At 46.3% G+C, this 22335-nt stretch overlaps 1 protein-coding gene across 3 annotated transcripts; it reads left to right on the forward strand.

Annotated features, from left to right (window-relative positions):
• Positions 1-183: 183 nt before the first annotated feature.
• On the forward strand, positions 184-22235 carry KAT14 (lysine acetyltransferase 14). Of its 3 annotated transcripts, none has more exons than XM_075042411.1 (10): positions 184-457; positions 2868-2986; positions 5010-5131; positions 7662-7843; positions 8376-8795; positions 9771-10342; positions 10891-11027; positions 11541-11716; positions 14906-15096; positions 21613-22235. In XM_075042411.1, the coding sequence occupies exons 1-10, from the start codon at positions 184-186 to the stop codon at positions 21760-21762; spliced, it is 2343 nt and encodes a 780-aa protein (XP_074898512.1). In that variant the 3' UTR covers positions 21763-22235. The 3 variants fall into 3 exon arrangements, with proteins under 3 accessions (XP_074898512.1, XP_074898509.1, XP_074898510.1); XM_075042408.1 differs by lacking the exon at positions 21613-22235 and adding an exon at positions 17770-19648; XM_075042409.1 differs by lacking the exon at positions 21613-22235 and adding an exon at positions 17770-19648 and having other exon boundaries at positions 8379-8795.
• The last annotated feature ends 100 nt before the right edge of the window (positions 22236-22335 follow it).

Consider the following 22335-nt stretch of genomic DNA (forward strand, 5'->3'; position numbering starts at 1 on the left):
CTTGGAAGCGTTTCAGCGAGCCGAGGTAGTCTGTGAAAGACTGTTTCTTTTGTATAGGCTATAATCCAGTCCCAACAGCTATAGGGCGGACACAAAACATTTCTTCTGTCGTCGGTACTTTGACTGTGGAGGCTTGGCTGGTGTGGATGGACTTGTCAACGTGGGGAGGAATAGCTCCTTGTTATGCAAACACCATCTAGGATGGCTAACAACGTTCACATGAGTGGGCTGCTGAGCCGCCACGATGACGAAGCCACCAGGACCTCCACCTCAGAGGGCCTGGAGGAGGGTGAGGTGGAAGGGGAGACCCTCCTCATCGTCGAGTCCGAGGACCAGGCTTCCGTGGATTTATCGCACGACCAGAGCGGCGACTCTCTGAACAGCGACGAAGGTGACGCGTCCTGGATGGAGGAGATGTCCTATTACTGCGAGAAGTGCCAGAAGTGGATTCCAGCAAGTAAGCCGGCCGGTTGGGTTACGTCTCGCTCGCGTTGCCCCGGTTGTTGCGGTCACGCTGTCCCGCGTACCTGTTTTACGGGGCAGCTCCTTCTTTAGCCGTATCCCATCCAACGTTGGAGACAACGGCTGTCTCGGCATTGCCTGATGCCAGCGGCGTGCGTTACGATCCGTGAACTGCACGGGTGTCCGAAGCTGGTATTCCCTGTAAAGAAATGGGACCGGCGTCTTTAATTAGCAGAGAACAAGGGTACGACTTCAGAAACACGCACGCCCTCCCGAGCCTCGCCGCTGGCGTATTTAGGGGACTTTGGCCAAGCAACTTGGCCCCTGCGCTCACTCGGATAAAGATAATGACCCTGGGTGTAAAGCTCTGGGGAGGGAAAGGGCTTTGGGATGGTGTTGCTTTTTCTTTTTTTTTTTTTCTGGTCAGTTTGTCACATCTGTGGAGCATATGGCTAAATCTCAACCTTCACGGTTTGCCGGTAATGTGAATTTAAGTTAGCTTTCACAGAAGCGTGTCCAGCCTGTGTCAGGTAGCTCTGGGAGGCGTTTGCAGCAGACTGCAGAACTTGATCCCTCTGCTACTGCTGCTTGACATTAGATACATGCTGTTAGCAACGTAACGGACTAGACTATGCTTTCTAAATTCTGGGTTATCGGATCTATTATTAGATCCAAAAGCTAGATATTGCTAAGCCCCGGTTGGGTTTTGGTTTTGGTTTGGGGGTTTGGGTTTATTTTTTAAATTTTTGGTGGTTTTTTATTTTGTGTTTGTGACTCTTCAGGTGGCACCTGCCTTGCAGATATGTCAGAGCTGCCCTTTTTGCCATCTTAAAATTTGCCAGAAGTCACAGTGTAGAAATCGCCTCTCGAGGCGTGTTAGTGACTTTTTGGATGTTAATGTGGTGGAACCAGCATCATACTGTTAAGGTAGTATGCAGTTAAAGGGACATATTAACTTGAAATGCATTAATTAAAAAAAAAATGGAGCAGAGTTAAAGGTAGCATGAGAGATCTCATCTTACAGCCCTTGATTTAACACTCAATTTGTTTTATTTTACAAAGATGTTCCTCTCTCTCGTTGCTGTGGAACAAATCCAAAGAACAGAAAAAAGCCAATCACAGAGCAACAGTAACTAGATACAAATGTACAAAGTAAACGAGCTGGAAAAGGGAAATACTGTTCTCTTTGCTAATTGTTCAGTTATACGGATATCAGTTGTCACTTGTGAAAAGCACCAACATGCCCAGACAGATAATCACTTTTTACATTGAATTGCCATGTCGAAATTCTGTCAATCTACTAAGTGTGGGTTTTTTTCCCCCATCAGACACAGGTGCAACTTTAATAGCTAGATTCTGTAATTCATTATGGAAGCAGAGCGTCTATTACAAATGCTTGCTCTGGTGTCATTATACAGTAAAAGAGATGTCATACTTTTAGAGAAAGACCTTTCGTGTGTGAATTTTCAGAAATGCCATAGTCTTAACTGTTTCCCTGTCCTGTGATTTTATTTTTTAATTTTTCATATTTGTGTAAATTAACCCCTGGTGAGTTTAGAAGTTCTGATTCATACAATGTCTTTTTTCTCTGCTGCAGAAACATAGAATTAGAGCCTGTGACTTCGGGTTTTACAGATGGCTGTATCCCAGCAGATCACTTTTGTTCAGACAAACTTTTATGCAGGGTTAGCTTTACACAGCAAAAAGTGCTTTGCTGAGTTGGGATCTAATGCATCAACTGCAGTAAAGAAAAAGTGTTTGCTGATAACGTTGGGCCGTTCTTTTGGCTCGAGGAAAGCAGATCTTCCCCTGATAGGAGAAATAAATACCTTAAAGCTTCACACCGTGTCTGCTCCAGTGCATCCCGGAGGCTGCTGTAAACAGGGACTGGCAACCTTCTTCAGTAACAATTCGTGGACAGGGAAAGAGAGAGCTGTAAAGACATGCAGCAGTGAGTGGGAAGATGACGTGGAAGAGAATGCTTGTATATTCTGGTAGCTTTTGCAGTGGCATACCTTTTTTTAACAGGTCAGCTTTTTTTTTTTAAGTAGAGTGGGAAAACAGTTATTTATTGAAGTATATAGGTTATCCTGGGGAGCAAGAAGGAATGAGAAATGCAGCGGAAACAAGGAAATCCTTGGCTTTGTACCTGCTTTCAGATGTTAAGTAGAATGCCCCTTTTTATGCCTGTGCTCTTCAGTTGGTCGCTGCTGGAACTGTGAAATGAACCTGCGCCTTCCATCGCAGCGAGTTCTGATGCTTCCTGGGAACTGTCTGGGTCTCTGGACTCTGGGAAAAAGGCAAAAAATACTTTTCTGCCTGATGTTGTAGGAAATCCAAATCTCCTTTGCAGCACTTTTTCCTATAAAAGGACTGAGAAATTGATTTTTGCCTATTCATTTTAGGTCAACTGAGAGAACAGCTCAGCTACCTCAAAGGAGATAACTTTTTCAGATTTACTTGCTCTGATTGCTCAGAAGATGGGAAGGAGCAATTTGAACGGCTGAGATTAACATGGCAACAAGTAAGTAAAACGTTTGTGGCAGCAGAACAACCACAGGACTTTCTAAAATTGTTGTTTGTTGTGTATGTGCTACCTAGAAAAGGAGGATCAGGTATAGGTAACAGAGACATATGCATGAACTTCAGAAATTAATTATCTACGGATTGCCTGCATATTAGAACTTGGGCATTTGGCAGGTAGATTGAAAGATAATCATACAAACCACATTCCTTTTTTTTCTTCTATTTTTTTTTCTTCCCCTTATGTTGCTCATGAATTCATGGCTTCGGGCAGGTTTGGAAAAGCAAAATGAATGCAATTTGGCTGCTAGGCATGAACAGTTTTTTGTTTATATGAGCAAATGTAAAACTAGTGAGGTGGCAACATACAAACAGAAAGCTTGCCAGCTCCCTGAACACAAAGCTCCAACCTGACTGCTTACTCATTAGCAGCAGTCCTTGCTGGAATTTGCTATTTCGGTCACTTGCACACCTGAGCAACCAAAATAATTTCCATTATACAGCAACCACCGTATGGGTAGACCGATGTACATCGTCTTGCTCTAAGCAGGGCGCTGGAGGGGCAGGCGGGCAGTGCTGGCTCCCTCGGCATAAACCGAATTCGACCAGGCAGTAGCTGTTGCTCAGCATTAAGTGTTTCCACATGCTGAGCGTCGGGCGGTATGCGCGAGACATCTGTTTGCATCCTTTGGGACAGTAGTGGTGTGTCGTCTCATAATAGATCATTTAAAACATCGGTACAGCCAGGTCTCTTCAGAGTGGCATGGGGAAGGGACAGACAAAATCAAAACGGGTGAGGAAGAAAGTTGACTAGTGAAGAGACCATCTCCCTAGGCTTCCAGCAGCCAGAGCTGCTGCTGCTTCTGGGTAAGTCGAATTGAGGGAAGTGGTCAAATCAACTTCTGTGACGTAGGAAAAAATGGGGACAGTGATTTCTGGATTTTTTTCAGGGTATGTGGCCTCAACAGATCCTTCTCTTTAGCCAGTTGAGAAGGGAATTGGTTTTGAAGTCCTGAGACACTGTCCCACCTGACTTAAAAACCACAAAGTCCTAGATAAATAGTTATCAAATTAAGAGGGGTTGCGAGGCAGAGATAGGGTCCAGGGAACATTAAAGCTGTCTGTATTTCCTCATTTTGGCATCTTCAGCAATGCATTCCAGAAAGCTACGGCCCACTGCGAGGAGACCCAACTCCCTAAGAAAAACACATTTCAAACTTCTCTGACAGTGAAGAACAAGTCCCTACTGGAAGTAGTATCCAACCGAGGCTGTGTGATTGTTGAAAGATGGTCCCAGCCCAGCTGATTTGAGTTGTATTCAAATGAATTGTGTAAATGTAATTAACAGTTGATCACCTAGGATTTACTTACAAAGAGGTGTGATATTTGTCAAACCTGCCCTTTAGTTTAGGTGTGTAATAGGTCAGACTGAATTTGGTTGTGAAACGCGAGTGAGCTGTAAATTGATTGTGTTTAATGAAAATCACCTGGAGACAACTTATTTCTTATAGACAAACTTAATTCTTGCATACCCCGAACAATTAGTAGATATGTAATTTTACAGAGAGTTTACAGTCTGTACAGTTTGAAATGTAACAGTAAGTATCTAGAAAGACCATTGTCGCTTCCTTTCTGATGAATCAGATAGTGGGTTTACTCGTGACCATTTTTTTTGAAAGACTTTTTCCCTACCTCCACACTACATTCAGACCCCAGTTGTGATATAATTCATTTCTACAACCGCTGCGAAAGCTTGTATCTCAGCATAAACCTGCATAACTAGGCAGCTTGTTGTTCCCCTGGGATGGAGAAATCTCTGGGAGAATGTGCATCTAACAATAGAAAGACGAGAACGGGCAGCATGAAAGCAGGAAGAAGATGGATTGCAGAAGTTGCCTGTGAGATGTTGCAAAAATAAGATATTTATGAGGGAGCAAAGATTTGTGTGTGTGTGGCGGCTGTGGGGGGCAGTTCAGCAGATGAAGCAGAAGGGATTCACTTGTATCCAACACTTTCTGTTCCAGGTTGTCATGCTGGCAATGTACAATTTGTCTCTGGAAGGAACAGGCCGTCAGGGGTACTTCAGATGGAAAGAAGATATTTGTGCTTTTATTGAGAAACACTGGACTTTCTTATTAGGGAACAGGTAAGGACGTGATGCTTCCCTGAGGGTCCGGTTGGTGAGCCAAAGGAATTAAAACCTGTTATACAGGTGGACAAGAATCCTGGTTAATTTGGTGATGTCTCTTTTGAGCCTTACTGGTGAGAAAATTGGAGGATTTAATATTGAGAACCTGAATGTAGGCATGAAGGGTACTCTTGAGAAAGAATAAGCATTTCTTAATGGGGGAAAAGAACCCTAAAATGTCACACAAAAGCAATGTAAATGCATATATTTTGGATTATTTCTTATTTTCCTTTAGGTAGTGTATGAACCTGCAAAGCCTTTGAGTCTTTAAATAGTCACAACGGATGGGCTAGTCCTGATGTCACTGGGCTTTAAAGAAAAAAAGAGGTCCAGCAAAGTACCAGGTTACTTGGCTATAAAGCTTGCAGGGACCAAGTTCTCCAAAAAGGAAAATTGGGCCTCATTGGGCCTTAGATTGTTTTGGATCTTAATAAAATAGCTTTTACATCGCAGGCATTACAAACCACTGAAATGTTTTTCAGCGTGCGTAAAGAAAGAAGCTGCCAGAGGAAGAACCCTTCTCGTAAAGGGCAGCCTTCGCGGCATGATGAGTCGTGTGCTGTATAGACCAACGGCACGTTTTTTCTGAGCGTGCTGAAGCTGTGTCAAACCCAAATCTCACTGTTAATGCAGGGAAGGAACTGAGCAAGCCTTCGAAGTTGTAGATTTGATTGACCTCACAGCTTCTTTTCTTCCGCGGGGATTTCTCTGTTGGGAGATCTGGGCTTTCTCCCTAACCAGCTTTGCTCTTTGGCTTTGCTTTCATTGCTCGTCTGTCCCTCCTTGCTCTGTTCTCAGAAATGTTAGTATTTGTCTTCTCTGGAAACCACGGGGACTTTGACAGGAAGGCAACTGATGGCCCAGTGTCCCTTGCTCAGGGAGCCACCACCTCCCAGGGTTTGCTGCTGCCTTTTGAGACCTGCCCTGGCAACTGGGTTACTCTTGATTAAAATTCAGGTGAAATGATCACTGGCCTCAGATATAGTCTCCCCACTTTCCTGGACAGGCCACTGATGGAGCAGGGACAGCTGAACCGTATGTGCAGCAGTTCAAGGTGTGCAATGCTTTACTTCCTCGGCATACTAAAATACAGCTTATCCAGACTTACTCTAACGCTCCGGACTCTGATCTGGGGCACCTGAGTTTAATCCCCCACATTTGAGGGTCAGTACCTCAAGGTGTGTAATTGCAACACTCGGACAGCAGCAAATACCTGCTCGGCCAAGCTCAGCCCGAGTACTGAAGTTTTTGCCAGTGGAGATGTGCAAAGGCAAGAAGGAATCCTGAGGTCCTGTGCAAATACGGGTTTAGACTCTACACCGTGAACCTAATTCTCCAGTGTCCAAGGGAGTACCTCAGTTACTGGCTACAGGGGCAATTTTTTAAGATTTCTTCTCACTTCTTCCCTAAACGACATCTTAGTTAGCCCTGTGACCAGGAACAAAAAGTGCTCAGATGCCCAGTACGCTGCCCTGCAGAGTGAAAGGCTTAACTGCAGCTCCCTGCCTCCAAGTGGCCAAAAACGCAAAAATAGTTCAGTGAGTGTGGCTGACGGGTGCGTTGACTAGTAGGGATCCTCTTGCCCATGCTGCAGGAGAGGTTTGATGGGAGAAAACCCTAAGCAGAGACAGAGCTCCAGTATATATCGCATGCATGCGTCCGTGGGACAAGCATACGTACCCTGTTACCTTGCCACTTCCCACAGCTCTGTTGTCCTCAGTGATTTATTTCTCAGATCCCTAACTGTGCTTCTCTGCAGCGCCTGACAAGGTGGCAGATACGGAGGGCAGAGCGGTCGGATCCCAACTCCCTTTGTGAATTCAGCCTTAGGGATCCAGTCCTACAGCTCGGGGTGCGTGCTTTGCTAAATGAAATCTCAAAGTTGTCAAGGCAGGCATTTAAACTAAGTTTGTCTTTCCTTCTGTGTGAAGTGAGACCTTTATCACTACCTTTCCCTTGCCTCTCCCATCCTGTACGCCCAGAGTCCTGTTTGCCGTCTTCAGTAATGGAATAGGGCTCTGCCGTGTCAGGTCAACACAGCTATCACGAGGATCCTGTTCCCGTTCTTGTATCGTCAAATCGTTAACGAAGGTAGCAACGTCAGCATTTGAAAGCTGGAGGTTCCAGTGGCAGGGTAGACCTCTCCTCCGTAGGCTCAGCGTATGGCAGCTCATTGACAAAACAAAAATTTCATCTCGCCATGCTGCATTTGCATGGCATTTATGGAGCCTATGTACGCAGCGCTTTGTGCATCAGAGCCCACCAGTACACCGTAGTTTGTGGTTGTTTGAGTGGTTGTTTGAGAAGAAATTAATTAATCTTTCGCCTCTTTGAGGGTGGGGGGGTAGGGAGTACGTCATCCCCCTGCATCAGTGCCAGTGGCAGGAGCACTCTGCCCTTTCCATCCTGATGGAGGGAGGAGGCTTCAGGATGAAAATCCAGCTGGTGAACGGGGACCTAACGCTTGTTTTCCCCTCGCCCACCATAGGAAAAAAACCTCAACATGGTGGAGCACAGTTGCTGGCTGTCTCTCTGTGGGAAGCCCCTTGTTTTTCCGCTCAGGGGCACAGGAATTTGGAGAACCGGGATGGTGGAAACTGGTTCATAATAAACCCCCGACAATGAAACCTGAAGGAGAGAAGCTGTCTGCGTCTGCACTAAAGGCAAAAGGTAACTCTTTCCCCAGTGGTGTGTAGGTTCCTAGCTGGGCCAGAGCTGGAAGACGTGAGAGGAGTTTACTTAAAACCACGTGTTTGTGTGCATGGACAGTTTCTTAGTGTTGCTCTGCTGTAATTCTTGACTTAAGAGGACTACGGTGCATACACTGTAGCGTGAAAAGCCTGTTTTATTTTAGTACCTTTTTGCATTGTGCTAACTGATTTAAAGACTTTTGAGATTTTTGCAGGTTTTTTTTTTTTAGCTGAAATCTACAATTTCGCTGCTCCTCTTTACCCTGGGGAGGGTGTTTTATCTTTTGTCACTAGATGCAAATTCCCTTCTGTGCAGAGGAGCAAGACTGGGGCTTTAATGAGGCTTTAGTGGCGCGTTGGCTTTATGCTACATGGCCCAGAGTGCATTTCTTGTATATATTGAAACCACATCGTCTAAGATTTGTAGTCGATGTGTTTTTATGACTGTATAGTATGTACCCGGTGACTGCAGGAGCTCAGTGTCTGTTAGGATAAGTAAACTACTTCTTTAGCAGCTTCAAAGCCACCCCTGGATCCCATCATTACTGTGGAAGGACTCAGGAAGCGGGTAAGCCGCAATCCGGTCGAATCGGCCATGGAGCTGAAGGAGAAGAGATCTCGCACTCAAGAAGCCAAGGATATTCGGAGAGCCCAGAAGGAGGCAGCCGGCTTCCTGGACCGGAGTACTTCCTCCACTCCCGTTAAATTCACCAGTCGAGGCCGTCGTCCCGATATCGTCCTTGAGAAAGGAGAGGTGATCGACTTCTCCTCCTTGAGCTCTTCCGATCGTACTCCTCTGACTAGCCCTTCTCCTTCCCCATCGCTGGACTTCTCTGCTCCTGGCACTCCAGCCTCGCATTCAGCTACTCCCAGCCTTCTCTCAGAAGCAGATCTCATCCCGGACGTCATGCCACCACAGGCTCTGTTTCATGGTAAGAGACGCCGCGTATTTGTTTAATAATGAGCCGCACGTAGTTGTCTAGGAAGATGTTAAAAAAAACCTCCCAATGAGCTGCACGATCTTTTCAAGATCAGAGGGAAAGTAACCGGTAATCTGTTTGTCTTAGTTACATGTAAGTCTTGATTAATTTTCCATAGTTGTATAGCCAGCTTCTAAGGGCAGAAGAAACCACCGTTATCATCTTCTGAGGGATCCTGCATAAACAGTGGGTAGAAGGTTTCACCTAGCAACTGCTGCACCAGTCTGCATAAGCATTTCACTGCAACACAGATTACGCTGTTAGATAGCAATTCTAATTTTGTCTTGAATGTTTTTAAATGGAAGAAATTTTATTCTCATGGTAATGTTCCACTAGTTTTGTAATTTTGAACACGCCGATTAACAGATGCTAGATTTCAGTCAGGTTGCAAAGTAGTGAAGCAGGCTGAATGCTGTTAGTTCCCTAAGGAGCCAGACCTCAATCTAATCGGTAAAGTAGAGAATAAAGCAATTCTTGATGGAAAGAAGGACAGTCAGGTTCTGTAGGGGGACAAACCCTGTGCTTCTGTAACTCCTAATTGTTCCCTCAGATTAAACAGAACTTCTCCAGGGTGTGCTAGCTGAAGATAGAGCTCACCAGCTTGACCATCTGATCCCCAGTCTTGAGGAATTTTCAACAATTTCACATTTGTCAAAGGGCATGAGCTTGCAGCTCAGGAGTGCTATGTTTTCAGCTGCCAAACTGCAGGACACCTTAGGAGCAGGACTGATTCTGTGTCCTGAAATTGGACTCCTTACGGTGTCTCCTGTCCAAAATCAGGAGGTCCAGAAGTATATAGAAAATGGAGCGTGTTGGGTAAACCCACATGATTTCTCCTTAGCAGAAAAGTCCTGTGACAACCCTTTTTGAAATGGGGCTTTGATGCTGACTTTTTTTTCCTCTGGATTATTTTGATCTGTTGAACAGATGATGAGGAGATGGAAGGAGATGGAGTCATCGACCCAGGAATAGAGTACGTGCCCCCTCCCAGTGGGACAGGCGGTGCCGGCACTGGGATAGCAAGTAGAAAAAAAGTGAAGACAGCTGAGCAGATCAAGCAAGAGGTGGAGAGTGAAGAAGAAAAAACAGAAAGGATGGAAGGTGACAGTGAAGATCCTGAAGAGTCAAACGCATCACTGCAGGTGAGGGGGCGAGACAAGAGGAAGCCACAGCTGGAGAAGGATGCTAAACCCAGAGCTCCCAAGCACACCTCTGTCAGCATCTATGAGGAAAAGCTGCTGCTGAAGCGACTGGAAGCCTGTCCCAATGCCATGAGCATGACCCCAGAGGCCCGGAGACTGAGGCGCAAGCTGATAGTCAGGCAGGCCAAGAGGGAAAGAGGACTGCCGCTCTTTGACTTGGACCAAGTTGTGAACGCTGCACTGCTCTTGGTTGATGGGATTTACGGAGCCAAAGAAGGAGGTGTTTCCAGGTCCCCAGCGGGGCAAGCGACGTACAGAACTACTAGCCAGGACTTCAGGATCTTGGACAGATACCAGGTGAGTGTCTCCAAATCTAAGTGGGCTTTTGGCGCTGGTTATTTTAGAGCTTTTGCTGCAAACAGCGGTGTCACCTTCAGGTTATCTGACTCCCAAAGTGAGAAGGATTATGTGAACAAGACTCATTTTGACTTGGGGCTGTGTCCCCACCAATGCTCTCGCAAGCCCCTTTCTTCTTGGGACATGCTCGTACAGCGCAGCTGTCTGTCGGTGTCAGCAACACAAATGTTTATGTATTTGTACTCCAGCCCTGCCCAAACACTGAAGGTGGATGCCGGGAAGTACCCAAATAGGCGGTTGCTCTTTCATGCCATGTAGGAGGGAGATCACCTGCAGTGCTTTTCTGAGTGATGTGTGCAGCTCGTCGGTTTGGGTGCTAAATCTGAGAGCGCACAGCAGAGTCCTCTGCGGTGGGACTGTCATGCTGTGGGTCCAGTCCGTCCTGTCCCATTGAAAGGCCCTTGTTCTCCCTCTGTTGATATGATTCCCCTGTGTTAAGTCATTGACTCATCCTCCTGAAACGTTCTGCGTTTTTTTTGTACATGTAGACGATGCTGCCTGCCATGAAGGGATATCGACAGCAGACAACGAAGTTTCTGTATCGCCTGGTAGGCTCAGAAGACCTGCTGACAGACCACAGTATTGTCAGTCCTTACACATCCCGTGTCCTGAAACCTTACATCAGGTACAGATGGTCAGAGGTTGAGTTTGCTCTTGGCTTGTGAACCGACAGCCCGCGGAGAGGACACCTTTCCTGGGCAGTGCTCCTCACTCATCCTTGAAGTACAACCCAGTATACTATGGTAGGGCTGAAAGGATAGTGTTTTATTTAGCCGAGTAGTTAAACCAGCTCTGCATTGGGAAGGGGAATCTCCAAGAGAGGATAGGGCAGAGAGGGAATCACCGTAGACATTCAATGCAAATTGCACCTGCTTTTGGGTCAGAACCATGATTTCCTTGCCTCTGCTATAAGGAGAGGCTGGCTTGGTGTGCTGCTGCTCCGGGAAGCGTCCTGGCCTCCGACACAAGGGTGTTTTTGCTGAGCTGGGTGCTGTTTTCCCACATGAATGGAAGAGACTGTTCTTTTGTTCCAAGTCGAGCATGTCAGAAAATATTTCATGGGCAGTACCCATTCAGCTGCAGTGGCAGTTATTGTTGCTCACTTGCTTTTTGTGTTTGCTTTTCATGTTACTGGCAGGCGCGATTATGAGACAAAGCCCCCAAAACTCAGGCTGCTGGCAGAAATCCGGGCGTATCCACACAGGAATGATCTCAACTGGAAGGCTGAGCCAGAAGCACCCGTTGATTACTGCTATGTTCGCCCTAATCACATCCCCACTATAAACTCCATGTGCCACGAATTCTTCTGGCCTGGTAAGATTCCTTCAACGCTTGGTTTTCTAAGAAGGAAGTGGTTTTGTTCAGAAAAAATATTCTTGGGCCAAATTTTTCTTCAGTTGGTGTCTGGCTCGGTTCTTAGAAAACCATTATCTGATGTCATAGGAATGCAGTTGAGATGGAGACATGGGTTTGGTGTCTTTGTCTTTTGAGATCATTTAGAACTGGGCAATTAGGCCCTAATTAGCACAGCACTTAAAGAAATAGGTTGTTTTGGGTAACACCATTGATGCCAATAGGAGTAGTCAGTTACTAAAATTAAGCGTCCAATGAAACGTTTTGCAGAATCAGGGGCTGAAGTAGACAGTTTTATGCCAGAGATCTACTGCTCATTAGTTTCATGAGAAAGTTTCTTCCTAGCAGCCATAAGCTGGATATGTTGTTGGAGTGAAGTCTCGGAATCGCACTTACAACTCCAAGCTTCACTGCGATGTCCTTTATTTCTTCAAGCCTCAGTATCTGCAAGGTATGGGAAAGCTTGGGTATCGATTTTTCTGTGTAATTTCTTGAACTGTAGGCTCTTTGGGGACAGTGGCTGCCCTTTATGGGGACAGTTATGAGCCTGTAGTCTTTAGTTCTTCTGAAATAATAATAGTGATGTTCATCTACTGCATGGATCAGCTTCTGATCAGCAAACAACGCGGCAGACAAATTTAGAAAAGCACAGTACAAACAGTACACACCTTAATTCCAAGTAACTGTTTGCTTTACATTTTGATTTGCAGATAGTGATTCAACAGGGTTTCTAGTTCAGCAGCGCTCATACGCTGCAGTCAGGATCGGAGCTCTTTGTGCTACTCATTGTCCAAATTGTACAATTCAGGGGGAGATAACACGGGCATATCTTCCCTTTCACAAGCTGTTTTGGAGCTCTTGAGAGACACTTGCAATCCCAACAGAGGTTGAACCTCTTTGTCATAGTCTTTCCTCTTCTGATAACGCATTTGAAGTTCTGGCCAAGTTGGGTCGCACCTTCATCAAGTTCTTCAGGACTCACCCTGTTTTATTTAATGTAAGGAGCGTGGGTGTGTTCCACCCGACTGTGAACTGCTCATCATTAAATCAGAAAGCTGACACTCCCATCAGTCCCCAAACAGGAATCAAAATCTCTTCCATGGTGTATATTTTCTGAGGCTGGGATTATATGATGCGTTGCACCTTGATTCTGTTTAGCAGGAGAGGTAAGCGAGGAGGTGATACTTCGGGAGATAAAGCGCGGTGTCTTTGTGGATGCGAAGGGTTTAGCTTCACAACGGGCTGGTACAACTGAGGAAGGGGTGGGATATGCAGCTGGGAGGGCATCGTTAAGCTAGCACCCTTGTTCAGAGAAATGGCTGTAATTCCACCTAAGTTTAGGCATCCGAAGCACGTGTGCTTGGGGAATGCTGTCGTCAGTAAATGACATCTTAGGTGTGCTCAGTTGCCTTCTAATAGCGATGCTCTCACTGACTGAATTCTTAAGTTTTAGGCGCTTCACCAGGTGGGGTGAGCGCAGGCCTTAGTTCTTCCGCCTCCCCAAATCCTTCCCGTCAGAGCTCTTCTTGTTTCTCACAAGGCAGAAACAAGTTTGCAGGTAGTTACCGCAAATGAGCTGATGTGAAGCAAGATTCCCCCTTGTCTCTCACGGTATCTTGTGCCTTCATGCCCTAACGGGAAACATCTCCTGAGCAGACGAGTGGGAAACCATACTGAGCTAAGCATCTTCCTACAGGAATAACTGCGTGCTGAGGGGACGGCACCATTTCGTAGACGCCAGTGTGCTCAGGGCAATGTAGCGTTCCTGTACAGACACGCTGTGAGGCACTTCACAGTCAACTGCAGCCTTGAGATAATTAACGTGGCTCCCTATTGCCAATCGATTCCTCCCACGTCTTACTCCACCCAGCTTACTCTCGAGCAAGAAAATAATTCACCCGCTTATTTGTGCCTGGTGCCTTATGAAGTCTTGCATCTCATCAAGAGTGATAAACGTTACTGGAAAACATACTCTGCTATTTTGTTACACCACGGTCCAAACATATCTGCGATTGCCAATTTGAGGCTGAAACTAACATTTATGGCACAGCTCCGCTATGCCTTGCACCTCATTTAGGGCCTGTCCACACAAATTACCAAGCAGCCTTTTGTGCCTTGAACTGCGCTGCTTGGCCCTAACATGCTGTGTGGGTGCTCGTAGGCTGGAGCAGCGATGGGATTAGGCAAGGTAACAAACTCCGCTCGCAAGTCGCCAGCCTCAGGTGTTTCTGTCCAGCCTCTGACTCACAGAAGCGCCGCTGCTGCCCGAGAGCCTGCTTCACGCCCCAAATGAGGGAATTTGCATGCTAAAAGCAAATGTTTTGATAGTGTTGAAAGCCGCGGTCGGGTTCACAGTGCAACTCCGCAAAGAGTGTGCTGAGCGAGCAGGCGCTGAAGGCCAGGTAGAGAAAAGAGATAGGAACCCTTGGCAGGTAATGCTACTAAAGCTGAAGCCCGATTTCACGTCTGCTGCGTCTGGAGAGAGTTTGCGGGAAGAACGGGATGGTTCACCCGGTGTATCAGGCTGATAGACTCCAAACCACCCCCTTTGCTCGTCTGCAGGCAGGTCCTCGGCATTTGCTGACTGGAATGGGAATGGTGTACACCAACCTGGTGCTGGCCCTGCCCGGGTGAAATGAAGCAGCAAACCCTTATCCATTAACGTCACTGCAGCCCTTAGGAGCCCCGGGCAAGGGGCACAAACTTACTAGGACCCAATCCAGCAAACAATTGCACGTGCATATTTAGAACTGGGTCCTTAGCAGAGTCTGCTGATACGGCTCAGAGTAGAAACCATGGAAAGATTAGTTGGGTGCTGAGATCATGTGATTTTTTTTTATTTTTTTTTTTTTAAACCACCCTGGTTTAGAGAACATGCTTTTTGAGTTTTAGTTTCATCCTCGAGTCATTTGGGAAGAAATCAGCTGTGTTAATTTCTCCGTGCAAGAATCCCCACTACTAAGCAGGTCTCATTTTGTCTGTGTGTTTTGTTGAAGCATCTTTCGATATCGGAGCTTTGAAATAAAGCTAAAAGGAAGGTATCAAGTGAGTGTTTCTAAAAGGCCTTAAACCCCTGAATTTCCATGCAAGCGTGACACTTTTCTTTCGGTTTGCAATACTTTCAACTGCTGTTTCTCTCTTTCTCCATAGGAATCGATTTGTCAGAATGCCTGCAGTATCCAGACTTCAGCGTTGTCGTCCTTTACAAGAAAGTTATCATTGCCTTTGGCTTTATGGTGCCAGACGTGAAATACAATGAAGCTTACATCTCTTTCCTGTTAGTTCACCCTGAGTGGAGAAGAGCTGGGATTGCAACCTTCATGATTTACCATCTTATCCAGGTAATGAAAAAGTCCCATGTCTCTGCTAAAGAACCAGCTCTCCCTTCCTCCTTGTGTGTACACACGCAAATATTAGAGAGTAAGTAGTGTTGTGTTCTTTCCTTCTGGCTCTTTCCCCTTGCCCTTTCTCTGTTTACACACCTGCACAGATTGTCAGCAGCCTGTGTGAACATTTATGGGGGGAAATAACCTCAAAAGCAGAAACTAAAGTGTATTTAGAACAATAACCATCCTGGTCAGGTCCTCAGAATTAGTGAGATGCTATAGACTTAAACTGTCTTGGGATTAACTTTGTGTTCTTCAGTGGTCAGTAGTTCACATAACAGTAATGCTGTAAATTTGGGGCTTAAAGGAGAAAGTGAGAGAAGAGTGGGGAGGTACAGTTAGAATCTATTGCAGCTTTCTTGGCTACACCTGGAGGTTTATTCCGTGACCAAGGTCGTTGCATTAAATCACTTTCTGATCTTAATCATTCTCTTTCACTTTTAATACTCTGGTTCAAATCCAGCTGAGTTGAAGATAAAGAATAAGTGTTTGCAACCGCATTCAAATTTGTTCAAACTAGCTTGTACTGGGCTTTGTTCCACAGGGACACTTGGGAAAATTAATCTGAGCTAACTAAACGGGTGGTATTAAAGTAGTTAAACTTCATGAAATCTCTGAATGAATACTGTTGTTCAGGTGGCCTTAATTCCATTCACTTTCTTGAATTAAATTGCAGGAAAGCCAGCTTAATTTTGAGTAAGGATGCAGACAGATGTCCTTTTCAGACCCCAAGTGTGCCTCTTCAGGGCCCACAGTTTTACCACTCCCTGAACTCTCTTGGCAGAGCTGCCGGTGTGAAACATTCCTTAACTTGTTTTAGTCGAGATGAGCTGCACTAGCAAAAACTCGCCATTGAAACTGTTTTTCCTCGTACTCATTTGGCTGAAGAGAGGTAGGGAGTGCTGGCAGAGCCTTGGGAACAGTGATCTGTACCTCGGAAAAGAAGTTTCCACTGAGAGTAGCTCTTCTGGGCCACCCGAGAGTAACTCTCCTACCTACACAGCTCTCTGCAGTGTCCACCTCTCTTTGCTCTACGTGTTAACACAGGCCACTAACCAATCTACTTTAAATTCGCCCCTTACAATTCCCAAGCATCTCTGTGTAAAGTGTTTAAGTAAATTGCCCTCAACTGTAGACTGTTGATGTGAGATGTCAACACCTAGTGAGAACAGGCACGAGCGATGCGCCAAGGTTTGCAGGGATCCAGCAGCTGGACTCATGTCTCTCCAGCAGAGCTGGGAGGTGTTGGCAAGTCAGCTGTAGAAAAGGATCCCAGTGTTTTGTAGAATGTATCACAGCCAATTAACCTAATTCTGCTTGCAGGTAGACTAGCATAAAATTAGCATGTTGAGAAGAGCCAGGCAGGCTGGAGGCTGATTTGGTTCACTAGCAATGAGAGATCACCATTGTACGTTCGGCTCGCATTAGATTTATTTTTCCATTGCTGACTATTTGTCAGTGGTAGGAGGCATTTAGTCATGTAGGAGAAGAAATGGTGGTTGTGACTTTTTGTTCCTCAATCGCGAGATTGTGTGCTGCTTCATAGCCTGCTTGGGCTGACACTGGGGTCTGCTCTCTGTAGCTAGAGCCACTTTCCTACACTGTTTGGATAAAGGGTAATTCTCTGTCTCTTGGATCAGCGTGCTGAGTTTGGGGATGAATTCTTGGGAACAGCATAATCTAACAGAAAATATGGTGATGCAAATGGTGCCTCGATACTGGGTTTGTTGTCAGAAGTTACCCTCTAATGCGTCCGGCCCAGAGGACCAAACTGCATCTTCTTAATGATCTCATTCCAACTACCTTTTCCCCAAAATGGCTCCTGATTATATCCCCCCCCCCCCCTTAAATCCCTGTGAGAGCTTTCCCTTTGAATGACCTACCTTGGAAATTTCCTAAAGGGTGTTACTGATCCCACTTAGAGTTACAATACATTCAATATACATAGAATGCTATTAAAACACAAGATGAAAGCAGGAAAAAATTATTATATCGGCACCTTTATCAGAGCACTGCTGGTTAGAATAATCTGGGATCTTTAAAGTAACTTCAGCCATGCTATTTGCTGTCTGAACTGAATTCCCTGCCTTCTCAGGAGGCGAGTGCTGTGCCCTGAAGGATGGGAGAGGAGCTGGGTGGGATAGACAGGAATTCCAGCGTGACAGCCCAGAGGTGCGCTGGGGCTGCTTGCGCGGTCCCAGAGAGCTCAGCTCTGTTTGCTGATGGGGAGGAGCACGGCGCCTGATCCTCTGGCATGTTTTGTCTTTTCTTCAGGCCATTGTTAGTAAGTATTTGAGATCAGTGCTGTATACCGAGATTATTTTTAATTAACAATTACTTAGCAATTGACAAAGGAAAGCTGACAAATTATAATCCAAAACCTGCTTTCATTGTCAGAGAGTCCACGTTTTCCAGAAACAAAGGCTTAGAGGAACAGCAGCGCTCCCTTCGCCTTTCAGCTGTTGCTATGTGTGGTAACTTCTGTGTCGAGGCCTGTGATTTTCTCACATTTCCTCAGTAACTTAAATACTTGAACTGATGAAGCTCTTCACCTCCGCATTCCCCCAGAGGCTGTCTCATTCTCTTGCTCTGATTCTTTTTTTTTTTTTCCCCCCCCTCCCTTGGCAGACCTGCATGGGCAAAGACGTAACCCTTCACGTCTCTGCAAGCAACCCTGCTATGCTGCTCTACCAAAAATTTGGATTTAAGACTGAAGAATACATTTTGGATTTTTATGACAAATACTATCCCTTGGACAGCAAGGAGTGCAAGCACGCGTTCTTTCTCAGGCTGCGGCGCTGATCTGTCCGAGCTGTGTGGGGGTCTGCGAAAAGCCCAATCAGTCAAGCAAAGAACTACCACAGCTTTCAGCGGAGGACGTTGGCTGCCACGTGAGAGCTGGAACGCACCAATGCCTTTATTCCTAGGACTTCGAATATCAACAGTGCTATGTTGTGTGCTGAAAGTGCAATCCAAGAGGACTGATTCCTACCCTCCAAGGGGAGAGGCCTGGAAATGCCAACTGGGACATGCTGAAACCACTGGAAGACTGAAATTCTTTATGGGGAGTTTTCCTGCCACTGGTACTTTGGAGACCCTCATTGAGAAACAAACAAACAAACAAACAACCCCACCCCCACCCCCCCAATGCTTGTCACTTCAGAGGGGGTCCATGGATTTCAGACTTCGAAACCTATCCAGGAAAAGTCGCGGGGTTTTTGTTTCTCTTTTTGTTTATGGGAAATGAATGTCTAAACTTAAATCATCCACAGTGTTTCTGTGATTTGATTGCTTTGTTAGGAACCGTGTCTTGAATCTATGAAGGGAAATAAGATATTGGTGCATCTAGCTGGATGCTAACTTTAGGAAAGCTCTACACATGCCAGAACACCAATACTGGAGCCATGTTTTAGGAATAATGAAGAGCGTGTGAACTCATGCGATCCCAAATGGAAGGCTCAGAGGAGATGTCTTTTCTTCTGCTCCTTCCCTACTGCCTTCCTTTCCCCTCGTTGACCCTGTGCTCAGTGTGAAGTTCTTGTAGTGTGCAGTGTTTTGTGTTCAGGAACAAGACGTCAAGCGGGTTTGTAGCTAGGCGAGGTAGGACACAACAGCTGCCAAATCAGCTCTTTGAAATCTTACAACGTATCTGCCAGTTGTTGATGCTGCAGATCAGCCCTTTGGGCACACCTCTAACCACAGAGCCAGCCTCGCAGGCTCCGGCATCCACCTCCTCCTGCTACAGACACTCTGGCTAGAAGAAACCCAGAACAAAAAGTCAGTGGTGATGTTTGAAATGCTCTGGCTTATAGAAGCAATCTGTATAGAGCTTGGAGGGAGGAGACCGTAGATGTGGGCCTGTTCCAGGTCTTGAAAGCATCTAGGCTGTGATTTCATGGCTCTATGTGTAAGTAAAGAGGAGAGCAAAGAATAAATAGAAATAACCAAGAATTAAAAAAATACAAACCCCAAGCAGTTTCTGTGGTAGTGGGGTCTAGTCCTTTTACACAGTTTGGCAGCTTTGCTCTCTCCCTGACTTTTATTGCAGATGAACAGTAAGTTGGCAGTTTGCTCTGCTGCCTGACCAAAGGTCAGTCATGCATTTTAAATACGAACCACATCCACTGTGCTGTTCCTTTCACATCAAGCCCCACGGAGAGCTACACAACAAGTGTGACTTCTTTGTTCTTAATCCACCGTGTATACCTGTTGGGTACCTGGCTATAGTAGTAGTTGCCTTAATGGAGTCTTCATTTTGGTAACAGCAGAGCGATGGACACAAAGTATGTTTTTGCGTAGCCAATGTATATTGTCACCAAAACAAAAATGGCGTTAGTGGGAGGGAAAAAGAACCCATCCAAGTGTTGTGTGCCCTAACATCCATGCACATTTCCGCCTGCTTTATGACTATGTGAAAATTTTCAATGTTACTGATGTTATGAGTTAGCTGTACTTGGAAGGAAAAAGTATCTGTCTTTATGAATGGAATTAAATCCCTTCCCTTGGAAAAGCCTACCTGTAGTCATACTGTTTGTTAAGCTGCCTCTCCATCATCTTATTTCATTGAAATCTAGCAAACTCAAGTATGGTTGATAGAGGGTGCAAAGCGTGTATGGGGGCAGTGGAGCAAGGCAAGAAACTCCTTATTTTTCTACTGGGCATCCACACAGAAGCTGCACACATGCAGGCCCGAGCAGGCTTTTTCCTTGAAGGTGACCGTGAAGATTTTGAGCAGCTGCTTGTTCTGTGCTTACGCCTCTGTGGCTTTGCCCCTCAGAGGGAGGATGCCAAGTGAAGAAAGTGTTAGAACTGCCCTGGGATTTCTGCTGTGCTGCAGACCACTTGTTTTATCCAGGCGGTTCATTTACCCCCAGATCCTTGAAGGCAATGTAGTGCCTTTGAGCCTTTGCACCTCAGCCATTTTGGATCTGTCTCTCACCTGGAAAAGTACAAATACCAACATTTGCCTCCTTCAGGGAGACTGGTAAGAATGAGTTCGTTAAAGGTTACGGGGGGTGGGGGTTGGAGATCAATATTGCTGTTCTGCAGGCTGCAGAAACACAAAATCACTTTGCAACTTCACAGGTCCACCAGCATTTATGTGGGCATGGTTTGTTTCTTGCTAATTTGCCCTTATTTCTTGGAAAATCAGGCAGTTAACTGCTAGACCTGTTATATACCACACTCCCAGGACTATAGGCTTAAGTTTTGATCCCTTGGTATTATCTTACGTGGAGGACACTCCACACCCTGTTCCTTAGTGTTGCCTGTGAAAATCTGGCATTGGCTTTGAACTGCTTTCCATGAGAACTTTCCCTGTTGATCCTAATGGCTTTGGTGAGAACAGGGTGCAAGCGTGGCTGGCTCAGGGATCGCTTTGTTGATGGTCTGGGCAAAGATGAATAGCCATAACTCTGTGACTTGCAAAGGGATCCCAGCAAACCAGATCTGAAGGACACTGGTGAAGCCTGCAGTACCTGTGCATTATTTCCTCTTGGCGACTCAAGCTGTCTGTAAGAGACAGTTTCTTTTACTCTGCTGGCTATATGGGTGAGCACTGAGCATGGGGCACTGTTTGGTGAGCAGAAATTCACCCCCCACTTTCAGCAAGAGTCTTCTGGGGACAGGAGGTTGAGGCCAGCCTTGTAACAGGCACTGTGTGAAGTCAGGTGTGCAATCTGATAGGGGCTGGCAGCCCTGGGGAAACACGCCAGGGTTGCCAGGGAGCTCTACCTGCCCTCACTAGGTCACCACCAGAATTAGGCAGCCTTTGGAGTGGCTATAAAATAGCTGCTGCAGCTCCATCTCTCTTTTTGTGGCCGCACAGGGACCACTACCAGCCTCCTGTCAAGAGAACATTTCTTCCCCAGAATGTTGAATAATGAGAAGCCCGAATGGCTCGTAGCAGCTTAAGGCCACTGCTTGAATTGTCACACACAGCTGGCTTTCTCTGCAACGGATGAGGCTTTTCTGAGGCATGCGATGAAACAAACTGTGCTCTTAGCCCTCAGTTTCTCTGCTCTTTGTGCCTTGGAGACCAGTGTGATGAGTTACGTTAGCTGTGATTAAAAAGCCAGCATCTACCCCGCTTAATGACACAATTACTCCACGCTTCCCTGAGCTGTGCAGCGACTGTAGCAGTAATTGCGGTTGCCAAACGCAGCTCAGTTTAACAGAACAAAGTTTTCCTGGAGAATAAAGGTGGAACCTCACCCTTTCTTAATAGGGCAGCAAAGCCCAAACCTTTCCACATGCTTGATACCTCACAACCAGGAAGCTGCCCACTGTGGTCAGCTTATCATGCCTGTTGATCTACAGTAGCTGAGCTGGGTAAATACTGGGATCATTCTGCATAGTAGTCAGTAATTTCGTAGAATTAATACTTTGCAGTTTACTTTGAAAGACAAGTCTCTTTCCTGAGAATTCTGATGTTGCACACATATGTGCCAAATGCTTCTTTTCACATTTCAGATCCAGCCTGGGGGAAGAAGCAGAAGTCTGCTTGGTCCATTCACTGCCACCTACGGTGTGAGGATGTGCTTCTTTGCAGACCCACCTGCTTGTGATGATAAGCTCTTAGCAAGTGGTCGAGCTAAGCTGCCTTTATCCCCCTGTCTCTGACTACTTTGCTTACATCAGCTTGCTCCAGGAGGTAACCTGGTGCACGGGGTTGCTTCCCTCTAACCTTTGTGTTTTTTCTGGAGGAGACTCTCTCTCAGCAAACACTGCCTGCCCCATCAGACAGTGCAGGAAACCGAGCCCCTGCCGCTGTGATGGATGCGTAGCCAGTTCTTCTCCGCAAAACCAGCTGCCTCCTGCCCCTGCGGCAGCAAGCCAGACTGCCAGGTCCCGCTTCCTTCTCCAGGCAGCGTTAGTCAGGCAGAGACGGTGAGTTCAGCTGCTTCTGCTGCCTGCGGGAAGGGAAGGGAAGGGCAGCCGCCTGTGGCAAGAACAGGCGGCCACTGCCACAGAGCAGTGGGAGCATATCTGCGCGGGTCCTGCCTCGACAGGACCCTTCCCGCTGCGCTTCTCTACCAGCTCTTGTCAACAACGGAAACCCGCGGCACCTTCTTACGGGTGTAATTAAAAGAAAAAAACAGGTCGTGCTGGCAAACTTGTCCTCCTTCCCCTTGGGTTTGTGCTGGAGGCTTTCCTGCTGGCTCAGGCCCTGTGTCAGACTCCTCGGGAATGACA

Source organism: Buteo buteo, chromosome 12 (genome assembly GCF_964188355.1).
Source record: "Buteo buteo chromosome 12, bButBut1.hap1.1, whole genome shotgun sequence".
Classification (NCBI taxonomy): domain Eukaryota; kingdom Metazoa; phylum Chordata; class Aves; order Accipitriformes; family Accipitridae; genus Buteo; species Buteo buteo.

What these genes read in the sequence shown, in the direction of transcription:
- KAT14 (XM_075042408.1), top strand. Translation starts at nt 184, where the DNA reads ATGCAAACACCATCTAGGATGGCTAACAACGTTCACATGAGTGGGCTG. An exon ending in ACTTTCTTATTAGGGAACAG is followed by an intron (nt 5,132 to 7,661) that starts GTAAGGACGTGA and finishes CGCCCACCATAG; the next exon opens with GAAAAAAACCTCAACATGGT. An exon ending in TGATTTACCATCTTATCCAG is followed by an intron (nt 15,097 to 17,769) that starts GTAATGAAAAAG and finishes CTCCCTTGGCAG; the next exon opens with ACCTGCATGGGCAAAGACGT.